The sequence below is a fragment of the Lichenostomus cassidix genome, chromosome 2, assembly GCF_008360975.1.
Source record: "Lichenostomus cassidix isolate B80296 chromosome 2, HeHo_3.0, whole genome shotgun sequence".
NCBI lineage: Eukaryota > Metazoa > Chordata > Aves > Passeriformes > Meliphagidae > Lichenostomus > Lichenostomus cassidix.
This window is the reverse complement of record NC_139482.1, coordinates 117,560,768-117,579,274: the sequence shown is the minus strand read 5'-3', so window position 1 is coordinate 117,579,274 and position 18,507 is coordinate 117,560,768. Positions and strand designations below refer to the sequence as shown.

Genomic DNA, 18,507 nt, shown 5'->3' with positions numbered 1-18,507 from the left:
AAGAAAACAGTTATTTAACTGGTAGCCACACTAAAACAAATCTAACCATCTGACTTGGTTAAGATTTCAACCAAAATTAAGTCCTTTGTTCTTTCCCTGTACAATAAATGACTACATTGTAACAAAATCACAAGAGCAATACAAACAGTTTAAACTGCCTAAATGTTCGAAACACAATATTTAAAAGAAAAATTAGTTTAGCTGTGTGCATCTTAGTCAAGTTGGACAAGGACTCTTAAGCTAAGAGGCAGAAAGAAAGAAAGAGGCCTTACTTCCCTGGCACAGCATACAGGGAATGTACTCTTTTGCAGCAAAGTCCAGATGAAAGATGGACTTTCAAAGATTTTGTTCCACCCCAATATGACAGGAAAGGACATATCACCTATCAAGGACTGGCACGCAGGTTTTTTGTGTTGTCCTTTTTTTGTTTGGTTGGTTTGGGAATTTTTAATGGTACTATCTCTACAAGAAAAAAAGAAAGCTTTTCGGATATTCTCCTGATTAAAAAAGAAAGCAAGCCTAACTACAAAAAAATTCCACACAATCCCAAGACTTTTGGAAGACTGAGGAATTATTATGCTATTGAATTACAATGATCATCTCATGATTCAAGATACAAAGCAGTAATTCCCTTCCAAAAATTCTCAAAGGCAAATGCTACTTAAATATAGAAGACATATTAAAAAAGATATACTATACCTAAAGTATAGTTCTGTTGACTATTTGGAGGTATATTTTCTTTAGCCATGGAGATTAACATCTTGCTAGTTTCAGAAAGCTTCTCTGATTCCTTTTTCTGAAAACAAAACAAAATGGTTTAACGCATCACAAAGTAAAGGAAATATCACATAAAAGAACAACATTAGTAATGCAATTATTAGCACTGGAGAACAGAGAGATTGAAAGTAATGCTGGATTAACACAGCAAAATTACTAATAGGAAAACTGTGGTAAGAACAGGGTTTTTTTTAATTGTTATTTGCCTTTTATACTTCATCATTTCCGGAACAGAAATTTTTAGGATATTTCTACCCTTCATCCTCATCCCAACATCCAAGCTCTGAAGTGGGCAGAGGACAAGATCCTTGCTAATCAACTTCCCTAGGAAGGGGCACAGGAGTAACAAAAGCCATGTACAAGAGTTTTCTCGCTTGTAAAACACAAATCTTACTGTGCATGCCTGGTGGCAAACAGGTTTTTTAAAATCTATATGCAGATATGAAGTACTAAAGTTAGGAATTAGTTTGAATAGATAAATCTTTAATATATTCTTTAACAACAAATACAGTTTTAAAAGCACATTAAAAGCACGCTTCAGTCAAAACTTTGGCAACAGAAGTATTTAAATTCCGGTCAAATTTTTAATACTCTTACCCTCATTTCCATGTAAGGTGGGTCATTTTCGAGCTCTGCCTTATCTTTTGCCAACTTGGCCTTCTGGTCTTCAATAAATTTGTCTAAATCATCTGCCATCGTTTCTAAGGTTACAGAAAATACGTAGAACATGGCATATACATTAGAACCTCAAAAATGCAAATCTCAATTACAGTTGCTTAAGACAGCAGTTAAAAATAATCAGATTTCTCCCTCAGAACTATGAGTCTTAAGATGTTTGCTGGGTCAACAAAACAAATGACTTGGGAAACCCATCCATGGAGAAGACTACTTGATGTTTCACCAGAGAGAAAATTCAAAGATTTCAGATTACAAGACTGAAGATACTTCTCTAATCTTTTTTCCTAACACGGTTGAAGTATTTAGGGGTTGTTTTTTTTAACTGCAAGTCTACCAGTGACCCTTCACTACACACTAGCACAAGCTTACTCTTAGTGAACTATAAAATCAATATTAGAAAACATAGGAAAGTAGACAGGATGAAGGAATCATTAGAAAAAAAGTACAAAAAGTGCAAGATACATGTACAGTCTAAAATAAGGACCAAATCATACTATTAATTCTGTGCTTAACTTACTATCATGAGAAGTCTTAAAAATAATAAAGCTTACTCAAAACCAAACATAAAATTACAAAAAAAGCCCTCACAAAATACATGCATGGTGTTTCTAGAGCTGGAGTCAACAGTGTATCACTACCTCCTGTACCACTAAAATAGCAGAGGCAGTAAGAACAGTAATAATTCTGCAATAATCATAAGACTGGAGATATGATGAGGCATTGACTCAGAATCAGACAAGCCACTGATCCGTGTGAAAACATGTACTGAGGAACGGCTGATTACCTCTCTTCCATTAGCTGTGCACCTTGAATATTTAACTGAAAGTCCTTCAGAGAAGAAATTTTAGCATCTTATTTGTGGAATTGAGTGTATATTGCTGCTTTCAATAGCCTCATAATAAAAACTAAAGTCAATCAAATTCATATCAATGGAACTGCACAGAAGTTGGGTTAGAATAGTCCTATCAGAACTAAAAATACTGCAAAGCTGCATTCTAACTACTTATGTACAAAAAGAAAGACACAACCAAAAAGAATGACTGCATTCAAGCCTACCTATCCTAATCTCCACTCAGCATTTTCATCAACTCCACGGGAGGAGGAGTTTTACAAAACCAAGCCTACTCCTTAAAAAAATAAATCTTTGTTATATTCCATGCTTAAAAGCATGAAACTGAGAAGAAAATTATGATACTCAAATCACTCTAGTGCTACCCATGCAGCTTAAGCACAAGGATTGCTTATGCAGGTTCCTGAAAAATCCCATCACATCCAGTATCTAAAGTAGGACTGTACGGCAGGCTTTTTGAGGCTAATTCAATATCTTTCTAAAGCCTCCAGACTGCATGAAGTAAACAACAGGCAAATGATAAAGGTATATTAGAACACAGTTTCAGGAAGAGGACCAAAGAACTCAAAAACAACAGCAACAAATAAAACTCAAACCACCATCTCAAGGACAAAAAGGTAGCACACAGGTTAACATAAAAGTAATGTGTCCACAGAGACTGAGATAAATGCTCACTAGGAGCAAGACGGAAATAAAAAAAATGCACAAATTCTATAAGATAAAGTCAAGTAATTGCATGCTAACTTAATGTAAAGAATACATTTGCTTGATGTATTCCTCAGAATGTACTCCTTTAAACTTTTTCTCTTTTTTGATTCATAATATAAAATTATAATATTGTTACAAAGGAGGCAGAACTAGGCCAACGCATTTACAATTCCTAGTGGTAATACAGGACAATCAATGCCAAAAATAAATACCCCCATCTGATTTGTCCTAAATCTTTAATCTCATTAGTTTTGCACACTGATAAAGGATAAAAGAAATCTGAAAGAGGATAAGTTTCCAGGCATGGTAAATTTTATTTAGCCTATTAGGTTATGTAACAATAATGAAAGAGCTGCTCTGAAAGGGTGAAACAACTTGTCATACTAAAGAATTTAGAAGTTGGTCTCATCAACTACCCCGTGCTGCAGAGTCATCAAGAGGAAAATTACCACACGTAGGAGGCACTGTGAGAAGCCCTTCCAAAAGCTCACTGACTGTAACATCTATATTTCTTACCTCTATTTACAACAACTTTTATAAACTCTAGCACTGTTTCCAAATCACTGTATGGGAATGGTAGCAAACTTATTCTGAGAGGTGGCATGAGGAAAGGAGTCTTCGCGGTGTATTTTCTATCTAGCACGAGGAACACAATGAATATTCCAGCATTCTGCATTCCTATCATATTGCTCAAAAGGGCAATATAATAAATCAAAAAGATAAAGCAGATACAATTAAATGACACAAGCAATTCAACTGGTGTGAAGAAAGCTTGCAACTCCAGGCCTTGGAGAACACTAAGATGACTAATGCTACAGCACTGTTGATTCAGCATACCTTTAATACAGCTAAATTGCAAGGAAGAGTACCCATATCCTTCTTAGAAATATCTAGACATTTTATGTCCTAACATCCTTCTGCTTGAGTTGATCTTCTTAAAAAATGCATTAGTGCAAGCTTTATGAAATAGGCAAAAAGAATATATTATACCGAAAAAGAAAAATTTCTTAGTTATTCTAAGCAAAAGAGTGACAACTTGAATGTGATGCATACACTGCTAAGTCCCAAAAACATAATAGCATGTAAGCAAATATCCTACTGAATATTAATCAACTTTATCATCTACTGTACCATGTGAAGAGATCACGACTAATCACAAAAAAATAAAGAAACAACATATTTCTATCTGAGATGAGAGCTACCACAGCCCCCAGGCGACAGCACCGAACTCACAGCGAACTGTCAACTTCCAACTGCCTTCACATGGCTGCACAAACACTGAGGCAAAGCCTGACACTACAACACCACTTCAGAACAAAATAATTTATTTTCACTTTAGCAATGCATCTGAACTCCTTTCGTGCATTTCTAGATCTTTGCAATTACTAGTAAAAGTAGCAGATTCAAAACCAAGCTTGAAGGCACCCCTCCATGGGCACATGCAGAGCACAAAGGAAAAGTCAGGATTTGCTGTAAACACTTAAAAATCCATCCACATACCCTCAAAAATATGAGGTGTAAACATATTTTTCAAACTTTTTGGAAAAAAATATTTTGTAAATGCTAGTTCTAAAAAATGTTTGATATCACTTATCTCTCAGCTTTCCTTTAGCTCTTGCAACTCTAAATTTTGGATTATTTGCATTCCCAAAACAATGAATTATTTAAAAGCAAACTCCATTAAACATACTGCTGCTATATATTCAAGTACTGTCTGAAAACATCCTATAAAAATATTTTTACTTTTTTTCGAGAAGATTTGAGATTTTCATAGCTTCTTTTCCATATTCAGAGTTTTCACAAAAGCAACTTTAAATAATTACAGTGTCACCTAGGTAGACTTCAACTTAAGCAAACATATCAAGCAATAGAAAGCATACAGATATTCAAGAACAGTAAGACAAGTTTGAACATGACATTTTTATTAGATCTCTTCCCAAATAGAGTTAATAATGCATGTGTCTCTATTCACGGTATTCAAAACATCTATGTGCATATGTATTGTATGTACTATATTTAGCTCTGTATTGTGTAGCTACTTTATCACCTTAAGCAATGTTTACTTCGTTCCTTTTTAATCTTTCCCTTCCCCTCCTAATTGTTCAGGAATGCACAAATTTTAAAACCAGCATTCGTCCTGATAAAATGAGGAATTCGTCCCTTCCATGCTACTATAGCATTAAAATAACATCAGGAGCACCGGCAAAATGACAATTCCCATCCACATGAACTGCAGCATGGGTGGCAAGGAAGGAAATGCTTTGAAAGAGCAACTATATGCCACGTTTAGTAATTGTACTTACAGGTTACACGGCTACTAATTGCGTCATTAAGAAACTGTTCAAAGTTTAACCCAAACTTCCCAAGGATTTAGTACTGGCTACTTCTCTACTCTTGTGAATGGCACTTAGAATAAGCTCCTGCTGCCATAGATGTGCTCCCTGAACTTCAAATTCATTGCTGAAAAAGCACAGATTCCAGGGTCTGACCACTCACAAGTAATAAACTGCCTAAAGCAACGGGACTTTTTCACAACTGAAAAGGCAATCCATCCTCTGAACAACCAAGCAACAAGTTTCGCGAGTTACTTCCCTTCCACTACAGGGCTTATCTGCTTTTCAGAGCACGCAATTTGGCAATTTGATCCAAAACGACACTAATTTTCGAACAACTTTCAGACCCCGGGGATCAGGTTTATTTCCCCAAGAGCGACAGCTCGGGGAAGCGCCTTTCGCCCGGCCTGCAGCGCCCGCCTCCCAGCCTCCCTCCTCGCCAGCACCTCTGGGGCACTCCGGAGGTTCCGACCCGCCGGGAAGCAGCTGCGGGGCGGGGATGCGGCACTCCGGGCTCGGCCCCTTTCCGGATCGCGCCGCCGTCGTCAGGCAACGGCCGCACAACAAGCGGCCCCGCCGGAGGGCCGGGCCGGGCCGGGATGAGCCGAGCCGAGCCGAGCCGAGCCCCGCCGCCCCCGCAGAGACCCCCAGACCCGCCGGTACGCCCCGGGCACGCCCCCGCCCCGTCCCGCTCCGGAGCCCGTCCCGCTGCCCAGCGAGCCCGCCCTGCTCCCGCCGCCGCCCGCTCTGGGCTGTGAGCGATGCGGGCGGTGGAACTGCCCGGGGGTGCTGCCAGGAGTGTCCCCGGACGCCGCGCTGCCCCCGCCGCCCGCTCACCGGTGCCGGCAGCCGCGGCTCCCTCCGTGCCCCGCGCGTTACCGCCGCCCCGGAACCCGGCGGGCGGTGCCGCGCAGCGCCCCCCGCTGCCCCGGAGGGCGGAGCGACCCCGCCACCGCCTCCTCCCGGGCGGGGAAAGGGACCGGAGGGGAGGCGACGGCGGGCGGGCTGCTTGGCGTCACAGGATGGAGCAGGTTAGTAGGGACTGCAGTGGGTCGCCTGGTCCAACCTCCCTGCTCGAGCAGGGTCACCCCAGAGCACACGGCACAGGACTGCACCCAGACTACTCCTGAGTATCTCCAGGGACAGAGACCCCACAACCCTTCTGGGCAATCTATTCCAGTGCTCAGTCACCTGCACTGCAAAGAAGTTCTTCCTCACCTTCAAGCGGAATTTCCTGTGCATCAGTTTTCTTGCCTCTTGTCCTATTGCTTGGCACCTCCGAGCAGAGCCTGGCCCCATCCTCTTGTCACTTCCCACTTTAGATACTTAGATACACTGATTAAGGCCCCTCTCAGTTGTCTCTTCTCGAAGCTGAGCAGGCCCAGCTCCCTCAGCCTTTCCTCATGAAAGAGATGCTCCACATCCTTATACATCTTTGTTGCCCTCCGCTGGAGCCGCTCCAGAAGTCCCGTGTCCCTCTCGTACTGAGTCGCCCAGGACTGGTCACAGTAATTTAAAAAGTATAAGTAAATAAATAAATGGATAAATGCAGAGCAAGGCCTCCGCCCGGCCCAGGTCGAGTTTCGGCGGTGCCGCTTCCCGGGGCCAGCGGGTCGGGCCCGGCCGCGTGCAGAGCCGAGCGCGGCCGCTGGGGGCGCAGCGCCGCCCGCCCCGGGCCTGCGCGGACCGTACCACCCCGGACCGTACCACCCCAGTGTGTACCACCCCGGTGTGCACCCCCGCGCCGCGCTTGGTTGGGCCGGCGGCCCGGTGCGGCGGTGCGGAGCGGGGGCCGGCGCCGGGGCCGGGAGCGGGGCGGGACTGGGGGCGATGGCGGCGGCGGGCAGCGGCGCCTCCGGGAGCGGGATGGCGCAGAAGACGTGGGAGCTGGCGAACAACATGCAGGAAGCGCAGAGCATCGACGAGATCTACAAGTACGACCGCAAGCAGCAGCAGGAGATCCTGGCGGCCAAGCCCTGGACCAAGGAGTGAGTGGGAGCGGGGCGGCGGGCCTGCCGGGCGGGCGGGCGGGCGGGCGGTGAGGAGCGGCTTGATCTGATGGTTCTACCTTCCCTCCCGCGGCCTCTGCGCTGCCGCAGCCACCATTACTTCAAGTACTGCAAGATCTCTGCGCTGGCGCTGCTGAAGATGGTGATGCACGCCAGGTCCGGCGGCAACCTGGAGGTGATGGGGCTGATGCTGGGCAAGGTGGACGGGGAGACCATGATCATCATGGACAGCTTCGCCCTGCCCGTGGAGGGCACCGAGACCCGCGTCAACGCGCAGGCCGCCGCCTACGAGTACATGGCTGCCTACATCGAGAACGCCAAGCAGGTAAGGAGCGGTGGCAGGGGCTGTTGGATCCCCTCCATGGGGATCCTGTGGGTCTTACGAGCTACAGGATCATACTCGGGGGGCTGCAGGCTTCCCCTCTCCCGCAGTGATAAAGGGCCTGCCCGATTGTCCTGTTTCTCCTCAAACATGACAGTAAGAACTGTGTCAGCAGCAGGGAACGCAGGGCCCTGTAAACATTTTCACATACACATTTCCATGACTTACAGTAGGCCATCAAAAGTTGGACACGATGATCTTAGAGTCAGTAGGGTTGGAATCATTTTCCAACCCTAATGATTCTATGATAAATACTGCATTCTCCTTCTCTTTGTAAATCACTTTCATTGCTGAGGAAGTGTTTTCGTGGCTGCAGCTGGTGGCTGTGTGAGGGAGCGTGTTTCTAAAATAAGTGATACATTTTTCTAAAAACAGTATGCAAAATTAATATATGTGTGCATTGGACATACTTGGTATTTGTAGATCAGGATTATGACATTTATTCTTACATTCTTCTAAGGTCTGACTGTATAGCCATGCTGCTCTTTTCCACAAAATAAAAAAGACTTATTTGTGAAGAAAATGCCAATGAGGGAATAAGTACATTTCAGTTCAACTTAATTATTCATATTTATAGTTTTGAAATTTAGGTGAACAGACTCACTTGTCTGTTTCCCATCTTTGTGACTTTCTATTCCAAGATCCATGTCATATTAAAGCTGACTATACAGTAAAGTTCTCACATGCAGAAGGATAACAGAAATACAACTAGCCTCTGTGGCTGATGTGCTTCTTCCAATACAGGACAATCCTATACTACAAAAAGAGTTGAAATAACTTCAACTCTCTAAGCTCAAACAGTTTTGAGACCCAGTTGACCCTTTGATTTTCAAACCAGCCAAAATTAGAAGCCCCTTGCTTACTAAGTGGATATAACAGAGGAGTATTTGGATTATTTTGGAGAGTTGTAGTTATGTTCACGGGCTTATTGTACGATTGGAGATACTGAAATGCATGTGCATTAGGCTGAATCATAACAATAGCAGAGTAAACATCCAGAAGTAGTTATGTTCTGTGACTTTTTAAAATAATCAAATTCAGAAAATTTAGAAATAATTAATTTAATCTAGTTTGTTTTATCTGAAAACAATGTCATGATGCTAATACTCCTGTTGAAGCAAGTAGGTTACTTAAAGAAATGTCTTTGCCTAAAGATGTAGTCATACTATCTTTAGATAAAGATACATTAATACAATCCCATTCTTAGGTAGAAATACTCAAATTTGAAATGGTAAGTACATAGCATAAAATTATAAACAGTTCGTCTTATGTTTTAAACAGTCCAGGTTTCTGTAGGAGTTCTTATATGATACAGAACATTTTTTTCCCCATTATTTATGTTGTTTTGTTTTGTCTATAGTTGGTTTTACACCTTTGAAATTGAACTTGTGCAAATGAAATAACAGCTTTCCTGGTGCTCTGGCAGAGTTTTCATGCTGGCTGTTTCCTTCTTGATTTTGGCAAGCACTCGTTTCTGGAATAGCTCTTTTTATCAGTAGAATGCTAGTTAATATATCCCCCTGTATAAGTGCTTTATGGATGCAAGTTCCACTTACGGGATTCTCCATGGACAGGACCTGGTCTTAATGTAGTTCAAATGTGTTATTTGGCTTTGAAAGAAAACACACATTCTTTAGTTGTAAAGAAAATTGTTGTAAAGAAAATATGAATATTATTCACCAGTTTAAAAAGAAAGTAGGCAGTTTGTGTGTTCTGTCTTATCATTACTGGAGCAGCCAGTAAAGAATTCCTTAGAGAGGATTACAAAAATTAAGTTCAATGGATATTTATTCTTTTGGGGTTTTTTGGCTTCGCTCCTTCCTCTTCCAATAGTTTTAGAGATAGCCAGGTGTATTATTTGGAAACTCCTATTTTGATGTTTTATCTGATAAAAAGTTGTCAAAAATTTGTTTTTTGGCTTTTAGACCTGGCTCCAGGCAATAATTTCTGTCACTTCTGGTGTTTGAAAACATCCCTTCGAAGTTTTTTTTTAAACCCATTACTAATATAATAGTATATGTCTCTGAGATATGGTGCCATACTAAATAATGCATTCTTTTCTGATATCCCCTACATTATAAGAGATTATACATACTTGTGTTATGTCCTTAAGAAACTTCTCAGCCCCGCTGAGAAGTCCCAGCTCACCATCTAGCTGCTTGGAACCTCTTCTGTGCTTCAGCTGCCACTGAAGAAGAAGCTCCAGGCTCCTTGAAGGCCTTTTATCTGTGGCAGCAGCTGTAGCAGAGAATGCCAGTACTACACATCGTACGGTTTCTAGGGAATAGTTTAGCACGAGTGGAAATTCCAGTTTATCCTGGCGCCGCCTTGCAGTGCGCTGGAAGTGCCGCTGGAGGGCAGGCGGTGCTTTGGGAACGGAGCTGAACGCTGGGGTTGTTTCCTTTCCCTGCTCTTAGGTCGGACGGCTGGAAAATGCCATCGGCTGGTACCACAGTCACCCCGGCTACGGCTGCTGGCTCTCGGGGATCGATGTCAGTACCCAGATGCTTAATCAGCAATTTCAGGAACCCTTCGTAGCAGTGGTAGTAAGTACTGGCTGATGGGTGAGAACACTGCATAGCAAATCATGTTGAGGGGGAAATAATTTTTGGATTTCTGTCTGTTAGCATTCTAGTCGTGTGTACTTTGTATGATGGAAGTATTAGATCCACACTTCAAGCTGGTGCCACTCGTTTTGCTTTGCTGGCCACATACTGGCCAAACCAGTAGTGTTGATTGCCTAGACCATTTTCACTGCATTATTCCAAGTTATGGTACATTTCTTATGAGAGGAGTTTTTAAAGTATTTTGGAAATACAGAAAATTAATTTGGAAAAGTGATCCACAGAAAGCTATTGATATTCCCATCTTTTTAGAGGGTCTTACACCAACAGAAAAAGTACTCTTTATAATAGAACTAATACAATTTATATGAATTGCATTTCTGAAATAAAATTACTGTAAACTTAATCTATGCCTGTAATAGTTTATAAAATACATGTAACGAGTATTACCTGTATTTCTACAGATTGATCCAACAAGAACAATATCTGCAGGAAAAGTAAATCTTGGAGCTTTTAGGACATATCCTAAGGTAAATAGTCAAAATTACCTAGTGTGTGATCATTGAACTGTCTTTAAATAACTATGGATTGGTTCTAAAGATTACTGCAATGATTGTTTGAGTTTGGTCTGCTGTGCTGTACTGAATAGCATTGTTAGTTCCAAAGGAAGATGTGCTCATACACTGGTTACTGCACACCTTTAGATATTGATAATGTTTATAAAGGTTGACTTCTAGTTTGGTTTTCATGAAGTTTTGGCAGTGTTAAAGCAAATACACTGTCCATATTGTGGCACTGTCCCAAAATTATGTAGCTCCATATAGCCATTTTTTAATGGATATAGTTGTAGGTAGCATTCATCAGAATAGTTTTGTGTTAATTCTTCTCTCTTTATTTTTTAGGCATAAAACCAAATGTTAATGGCATGTTTAGTATGTTCTAATTTGCTTTTCATTTGAGAAAAGGAAAGTTCAAAACTATCTACTTAACTTTTCCAAATAAATATGAATCTTTACAAACTAATGTGCAAAAAAGTTAATTGCAATATGGGTTAGGCTTAGAACTAGAAAATCACATCAGTATTGGAGATCTAGGTCTCCAAATGCATGCTCTCACATATACTTCTGGCTGTGCTACTTAATTTCAATCCAATGAAGTTCAGGTATATCTTTTAAATACCCAGTTTTTAGTGAATCAAGAACTTCAGGCAGTCATCCAGTAAAACAATTATCAAAATTAATTGTTTAATAAAAACTAGATTCTGTAATTAACAAAAATGTTTATGAGAGGTCCAGGCATTATTTTTTTTGACAAAAACATGAGAGAACAGTTTCAGGAAATTCAGGAGAATATTTACTTCTGTGGGCAAAACCACTTCATAAAAACTTCAAGAATTTTGAACAGGGAGAAGAATTCTGCACCTGAAAACCAAATCACATCTAGAAAATGCACATTAGAAGCATATTTTTAGGGATTTCGCACAGTGGACTGCAGGCAGTTCTTGCTTAGTCACTAGCTGTGAGTGGCACCATCTTGGCTAAACAAGTAACTGAAAGTTTTAGGTGTACCTAAGACAAATACATGGATGTTTCTTCCCTCTTCTCATGTCTGCTATCTTCCCTCAAAATTTCCAATAATAGGTAGAGAAATACTGTCTAAGAAGAAGCTTGCTTTTTCTTTCATCTAATCATAGCTTGCCATGTTACTAGTTAAAAAAATCAACCATGACCACTAGCTTGCTTTTGATAAACCTGCAAATGTAATGACTAGTGCAGCTAGTAAAACCAAATGTATACCTGAGATCTAAGAAAATTCTGAATTTTCTGGCTGTGAAGGAAAATGTCATTTTCTCTAGGAAAAATAAACTAGAATTGCATAAAGTAGAATTTTTTGTTAAAGTTTAGGCATTTTAAAAAGTCACAGAATTACTGTGTCATATTTTCCCTTTGTTAAAATTTTAGGGCTATAAACCTCCAGATGAAGGTCCCTCTGAATACCAGACTATTCCACTCAATAAAATAGAAGACTTTGGTGTACATTGTAAACAGTAAGTAACATAAAAACTACTAACTTTAGCTTTTTTGTGTGTGTATTTAGGTTAGTGATTCAGTATGGAAAAGTAAATTTCTTGTAGGGTTTCAAATCTTGAAGTTCATTGTTGCTTTAGCACTCTTGGTTTTGTGAAAAGAGTGTTACTGGTATTTATCAGGAGATGTTTCAGGGGAGAACTGTTACAAAGATAAAGATGAACCTGGTTCAAAGTTTTAGCAGTTGATTTCTGAACACCTTTGAGCAGTGGTGCCTTGTTAGGGCAGGGAGGAAAGGTCGATTGATCATCAGGACTGGGGAGGCTGTACTATCACTGCTCTTCTGAGTAGGGGCAGGTGCTGTGCAGCTCCTTATCTTGCATTACTGGGACTGTTAATTTCTAACACCACTAAAGCCTGGCTTTCAAAATACGCGTGGTAGAATGTAAGATTGTTTGCCTGTTTGTAACACTTACCACTACGAAGCGTTCCCCAAGAAATTAGAGGGGATATATGCAAAACTACAATCATCTGTAAGTTATTACAGTATTGAAGAACCCAAACATGGAACAGGTTGTTAAAAGAATAATGAAAACCCCCTTGCAATCTCATTTAACAGAACACAGCAGTATGTACGGGGATTATGTATTAAATCTATATATGAATTACTTAGGGAAAGTCATACAGAGTTATAATTGGAACTGGGAGTAACTTTAAATGCTTTGAATTTTTGAAGATATTTCCTATTGATAAGGATTTTTTGAGTTGCATATAATTTGAGAGTGACAGTCAAACGAGACATTTAGATAGAAACTTATTTTGTTTGCATGTTTGTCTTTAAAGGTATTATGCTTTAGAAGTCTCATACTTTAAATCATCTTTGGATCGTAAATTGCTTGAGCTTTTGTGGAACAAGTACTGGGTGAACACTCTCAGTTCTTCTAGTTTGCTTACTGTAAGTACCACAGTTGTGTGCATTGCTTCAGTCATGAGTGCTGAAAGCCAGGCCCTCTGCTGTAAAATGCTTAATAGGACACTGATAGATACAGGTGAAGAATCTATCAGATAAAACAAGAAAGGAAGGTTTCCCTAATCATAAATTCTGAAATGTTCCTCATACCTGCTCTGTAAAAGTAGAAGGTGGGAATAACATGTTTAATTTTACTGAGTTCTCTCTATACACTTAGATTTTGTCTTAAATACTTTTTAACCTTGTATCTCTATAGAGCACTGTAATGAACAATGCTGTTTAATAAGTAAACACTTTTTAAAAAATAAACAATGGAACTGTTAAAATAAGGTTACAAAAGAAATACTGCAGGTAGACCTTCAGTGTAACAGCTCAGCATCAAAACCTTCCCTCTGCATGAGCCAAGGTTTTTTTTTTTTCTTATTGCTCAAAACCAACTGAGTTTTACTTTTTCATAACTTAGGACATGCATTGAAAGTAATAAAAAGTACCCAATTCAGGCTTTAGGGATTGAGCGTTTGTCAGATGTCAGCTTCTGTTCTCTTAACCACACTCATGTTCTATATCACTTAAATTGCAGATATGGCTTAAAATATGCAGCACTACCCTCGTAAAGGCTTTTCTCAGATTTGGTTTATTTTGTGTATAAATGCTTGAATTTATGGCTTAAATTCAGTAAGTTTATTACCTTCTTTCTCCTAAGAATGCCGACTACACCACTGGCCAAGTCTTTGATTTGTCTGAAAAATTAGAACAGTCAGAAGCTCAGCTTGGAAGGGGCAGTTTCATGCTGGGTTTAGAAACTCATGACAAGAAATCAGAAGACAAACTTGCAAAAGCAACAAGAGACAGGTAAGATAACATATCCATATATGTTCTTCCCTGTAAAAACATTACTTAATTTTAAAGATTTATCATGCCTGTAACTGTGAGATGACAAGATTAGAGATAAGATTGATTAGGTTATAGATAGGAATGAGAGACTCCAGAACTCACTAGTTATTTTTGAAAGTTAAAGAAAATCTTGTCACTGTTAAACCTACAATGAATTTTTAATTTTTTGGGGGTTGGAATTAATTCAACTCGAGTTTATTAAACAAAAAATTTCTGTAAAATTCCATCAGTATCTGACAAACAAAAAAAAAAAAGATGTTTTCTATCAAATGCAGAATTGTAACTTTGCTAGAAATTAGCACATTTTTGTGGTTAATCAGATTAAAACTAACAGTAAATAAAATTATGGTATAGAACATGATTGTAAGAACTAGTGTTAACAGTCCAGAGAGTTTATTTTACCCTTTTCTAATACTTCTACTAATGTAAAAATTATGACTCCCTTTTTTCATATTTCTTAATTAATGTATCCTTTTTTTCACAAATAAGAAAACGTTGGGTTTTGATGTTGTTTTTTTTTTTTAGGAAGTAGTTCACAGATATTCTGGCCTTTATATTTAGCTACCCTGCCTGACAGCAAATACTTGTTATTATCAGTTAATAAACTTATTATCACTGAGTGTACAACATTATTTCAAAGAAATTGTAATATTTTCCCTCAGTTTTGGGAAATGTTTATTGGTAATCATAATCAATAAGCTCTGTTTATTTTGAGCTTTGAAGTACACAAGTTGCTTCAGAGTAATATTCACATGTCTCTCCCAATAGTTTTAAGAATATGTGTGCTTAGACTACATCATGTTAGAGTCACCATTTTTTCAAGTAAAATCTTTTAACAAAGGATAGTAGTATCTAACAGGTCATAAAGCTAGGTTGTTCAAGGACACAATATTTGGCAAATTTCAGACTTTGAAAACCAAGAAATATTGCACTGTACATGCTGGTACAAACTCAGGTCCATCTGTGGAGAAGGCAGGACTCACCTGCCTCAGGAGTGTTCTGAGTGAGATGTAGTAATTCCATTTTATAAGGAACAATTCTGTAGAATCCCTTGGAACAGACTGCAAAATTTGAACAAAATCTGGGATGTTTGCATTGGTGTTTTTTCAGATTTAGAGGCTTTCTGTCCTTCTTCCCTATCACTTTATCTTGATAATAGAACATTTCCTGGTATTCTCTCCCCCTCACCATGTTAGCATAGTGTGCCATAGTACAAACTTTACTAAGGAACTGATTTTTGAGATACCAGAGGAGTGGTGACTTATATAGGTAAAAAAATCAAGAGACAAAAAGGAGCTCTTTTGCAAACAGAAATAACTTTATTTACATCTTGCTCACTGTGACTCAGTGAACACGGGCTTTGCCTTAATAAAGAGAGGAGTCAGCCTGTGTTGGACAAGCCTTTGTTCCCCAGTAAGGAGTCGGGGAATACCTGCAAATGTAACATGGTCATTGCTAAATAGAATCAGAGCTGCTGTTGTGCTGCTGTCTTCTGTGCATTTGTTTCCTTCTTACAGAAAGTTAACAGTTCTTAAAAATTTTCTAACACGTTGGAGAGGGGTTGACTTTATAAAAATTAATACCCATTTAGCCTGTTTCAGTTCCAGAATACATTTGCAGTGGAGTTAGTGCTGGTGCTAGCTCATAGCAGCCAGGTTAAGTGATACCTCCCAGTTCCGGTAGGAAAACTGAATATCAGTGCTTTAAAGACATGAGAAGGATGGAGTTGCTGACAAGTTTGCATTGATTTTGATCTCTGTTTGGAGTCCCATAATACTGACTGCATTTTATTTTCCCATTGCTCTCACATGCTTACTCTAAAAAATAACTCCTCTGATCATCCTACTCTATTATTTCTTGCAGTGGTTCTAGGTATATTTCTTTTCTGGTTTTTTAAGTCTTCATCAGTAGTTAGTTTATAAATTGGAATGGACTGGAAGGGGTTGTTTTTGTCAGGAATTCTGCTTTCCTGGGCAGCAAAAACTACTATAATTCCCAAAATGGACTGTAACACTTTTACAGATGCATGTTTTTCTTCAACTAGTGATCTTTCCTAACAGAAGAGTTAAGACAGTAGAAGACCTATGCAGACCCAGGACAGTTAATTTAGTGTCACCTAAATTACATTGAAGAAATAAGGTTGCAGAGTTTACTAAGGGATTGTTGGACATACCTGTTTCGGGAAAACAGTGCTGTAAGGCATTAGCATAAAGGTGCTTACACTGGGCTGTGTGATAACTTCTCTTACTGTCCATGCACATCTCTAAGCCACTTTCTAAGGGGACATGCATAAACTAAATTGTGCTCCAAGTTGGCTTCCTTTCCCTAAGACTCCTTTATCTTTCTAGTAGTAATTTGTCCCTATTGTCCTTGCCTTCAGGGGTGATTTATCATTCATTCATCATATTCACCATTTGTATATTCTGGTTTTATTTGTTAGTTTGAAACTACATTGCCCTAAGTCAGACATTGCGGAAAAGTTGGATCAATAGGAATCCACTCATCATTTTGGGAGTTTTGCACATCACATATTTTTAGCAATAACTGATTTACTCTATCAACTCTTCCTTTAATGTTCCCTGTAAAGTTTCTCAGAGGAGCCACGGTTACTATGCTCTTCTGTCCTGCACTTGGGCAAAGGAAATAAGGTAGAGAACAGTGAGAGCCTGCAGGTATTGAAAACACCAGCTGATAGCTCCATTTCCCTAAGGATTTTTTAAATTTTTTTGGCTCAGATGACCACAGAGCCCACTTGCTGTTGTTAATGTAAGATGTCCTAAACTGCAAGACAAAGAAGTTTTCTGGAATTGGTCTTTGTGTGTATAGTCAGTCTGCTTTAAAAGTGACAAAAAGGTATTGGCAACAATGGCTAAATTGCTGCATGTGACTGTTCCTTTCTGGACAGTTTTTAAGATTCATGGGGTTATGGGCACCCTGAACTTCCAAAACAGCTGGATATCTTCAAGGAAAATGACAGTTCAGTTCAGTTTTTGTCCAACATTGAATTTATGCTTGTTTTTCAGCTGCAAGACCACCATAGAAGCTATACATGGATTGATGTCTCAGGTTATTAAGGATAAACTTTTTAATCAAATTAATATAGCTTGACGTGCATCACCAACTGATATGTATCTCCCCAGCAGAAAATATCATAGTTTCTTTTGCTTGGACTTGTTCAATTTGGATAATGAAACTGAAGTGGAAAACTTTTCATTTAATTTGTAGTACTTTAATATTTCCCACCTGTTTGACCAGTTTTAAAGAACAAAATGTTCCAAAATGTAGTGCAACTTTTTGTTCTTTATCATAAAACCAGTTTGCAGAATTGTTCCAAAGGAAAATAAATGTGACTTACTGGATTTTGCTCTTAGATATTTATCTCTATTATCCTACTGCAATAAAAGAATTTTGAAACTAAATATGTGTTTTCGGCCTTGATATTTTTGGCAAATGTTTATCTTCTTTTACTGGTTTTCTTATTGTTGTGTAGAAAAGTTCTGTCTACTCAGTTAGATTAGATAGGTAACCTATGCAGTGGAAGAAGTTTATTTCTCAGATTTTAATATCTGCGCTTAATTTTAAGAATTGAAATCCCATTTGTTTATCTTTTAACAAGTTATTAAATCTAATGGAACCTTTCCTGATTTATGTTTACTGGTCCAGTCAGAAATGGCTTCTTTTCACAATAATGAAACATTTATGCATGGTACAACAGTATTTTGCTTATAGCTTCATACTCATGATGGACATTTTATATTTCTAAATAGTCAACTATTGACCACCTCTGCAATGAAACTCATAATATGGTTATATACCATTAGTTTTTGCAGCTCACCTTCTAATGCTTGTCATAGTCACTTGTATACAAAGGAACAAAATGAAAAATTACCTTTGAAATACGAAGTAGGCTAATTTCAGGCCACAGATATTAAATGCATTAATCATAATTTCTGGCTTACAACATGGTGCTGCTGCAGGGCTGATCTAAGTTTGTTTTGGAGGCTTTTATACTGCCTTTCAATATTACAAGATGTTTGGATTCCTTTTAAGTTTTTGTCCTTAATCCTGAGTTTCCTGGGGCTTTTGGAATGTTTACTTTTGGAATAATTTATGCTTTATAGAATATGCCATTATGCTTTATACCTTAAGTAACTGATACTGCTTTCAATCTTAGCTCTGTCTTGATGTGGGTTTTGTTTTTGTTTTGGTCTGGAAATTTTAATAGGTATTACTCATTTAGGCCTTTTCATCCAAACAGTTTCCAGTGCATTTGAAGTTAAGATGCAAGCTATACAATGAAAATTTGTAATTTAGC

At 39.1% G+C, this 18,507-nt stretch overlaps 2 protein-coding genes across 17 annotated transcripts in view; one reads left to right on the top strand and one right to left on the bottom strand.

Annotated features, from left to right (window-relative positions):
• The window catches only part of CSPP1 (centrosome and spindle pole associated protein 1), a 60,239-nt gene extending 53,267 nt beyond the window's left edge, over positions 1-6,972 (bottom strand). For 5 of the 16 annotated variants that reach the window (XM_085052973.1, XM_085052980.1, XM_085052978.1 and 2 more), the window contains exons 1-3: positions 6,184-6,475; positions 1,375-1,478; positions 700-796 (exon numbers count right to left, since the gene is read on the bottom strand). In XM_085052973.1, coding sequence (XP_084909099.1) covers positions 700-796; positions 1,375-1,473 — 196 coding nt within the window. In that variant the 5' untranslated portion in view covers positions 1,474-1,478; positions 6,184-6,475. Of the gene's footprint in view, positions 1-699; positions 797-1,374; positions 1,522-5,792; positions 5,950-6,183; positions 6,476-6,537 lie in introns of those variants that run through there. The other 11 variants (XM_085052970.1, XM_085052972.1, XM_085052979.1 and 8 more) reach the window with 5 other exon arrangements.
• A 57-nt stretch (positions 6,973-7,029) lies between these two features.
• On the top strand, positions 7,030-17,611 carry COPS5 (COP9 signalosome subunit 5). The gene is made up of 8 exons (XM_085052988.1): positions 7,030-7,334; positions 7,446-7,680; positions 10,155-10,283; positions 10,766-10,831; positions 12,263-12,348; positions 13,172-13,283; positions 14,002-14,150; positions 17,216-17,611. Exons 1-8 carry the CDS (start codon positions 7,177-7,179, stop codon positions 17,298-17,300), a joined length of 1,020 nt encoding a protein of 339 aa, XP_084909114.1. The 5' UTR covers positions 7,030-7,176; the 3' UTR covers positions 17,301-17,611.
• The last annotated feature ends 896 nt before the right edge of the window (positions 17,612-18,507 follow it).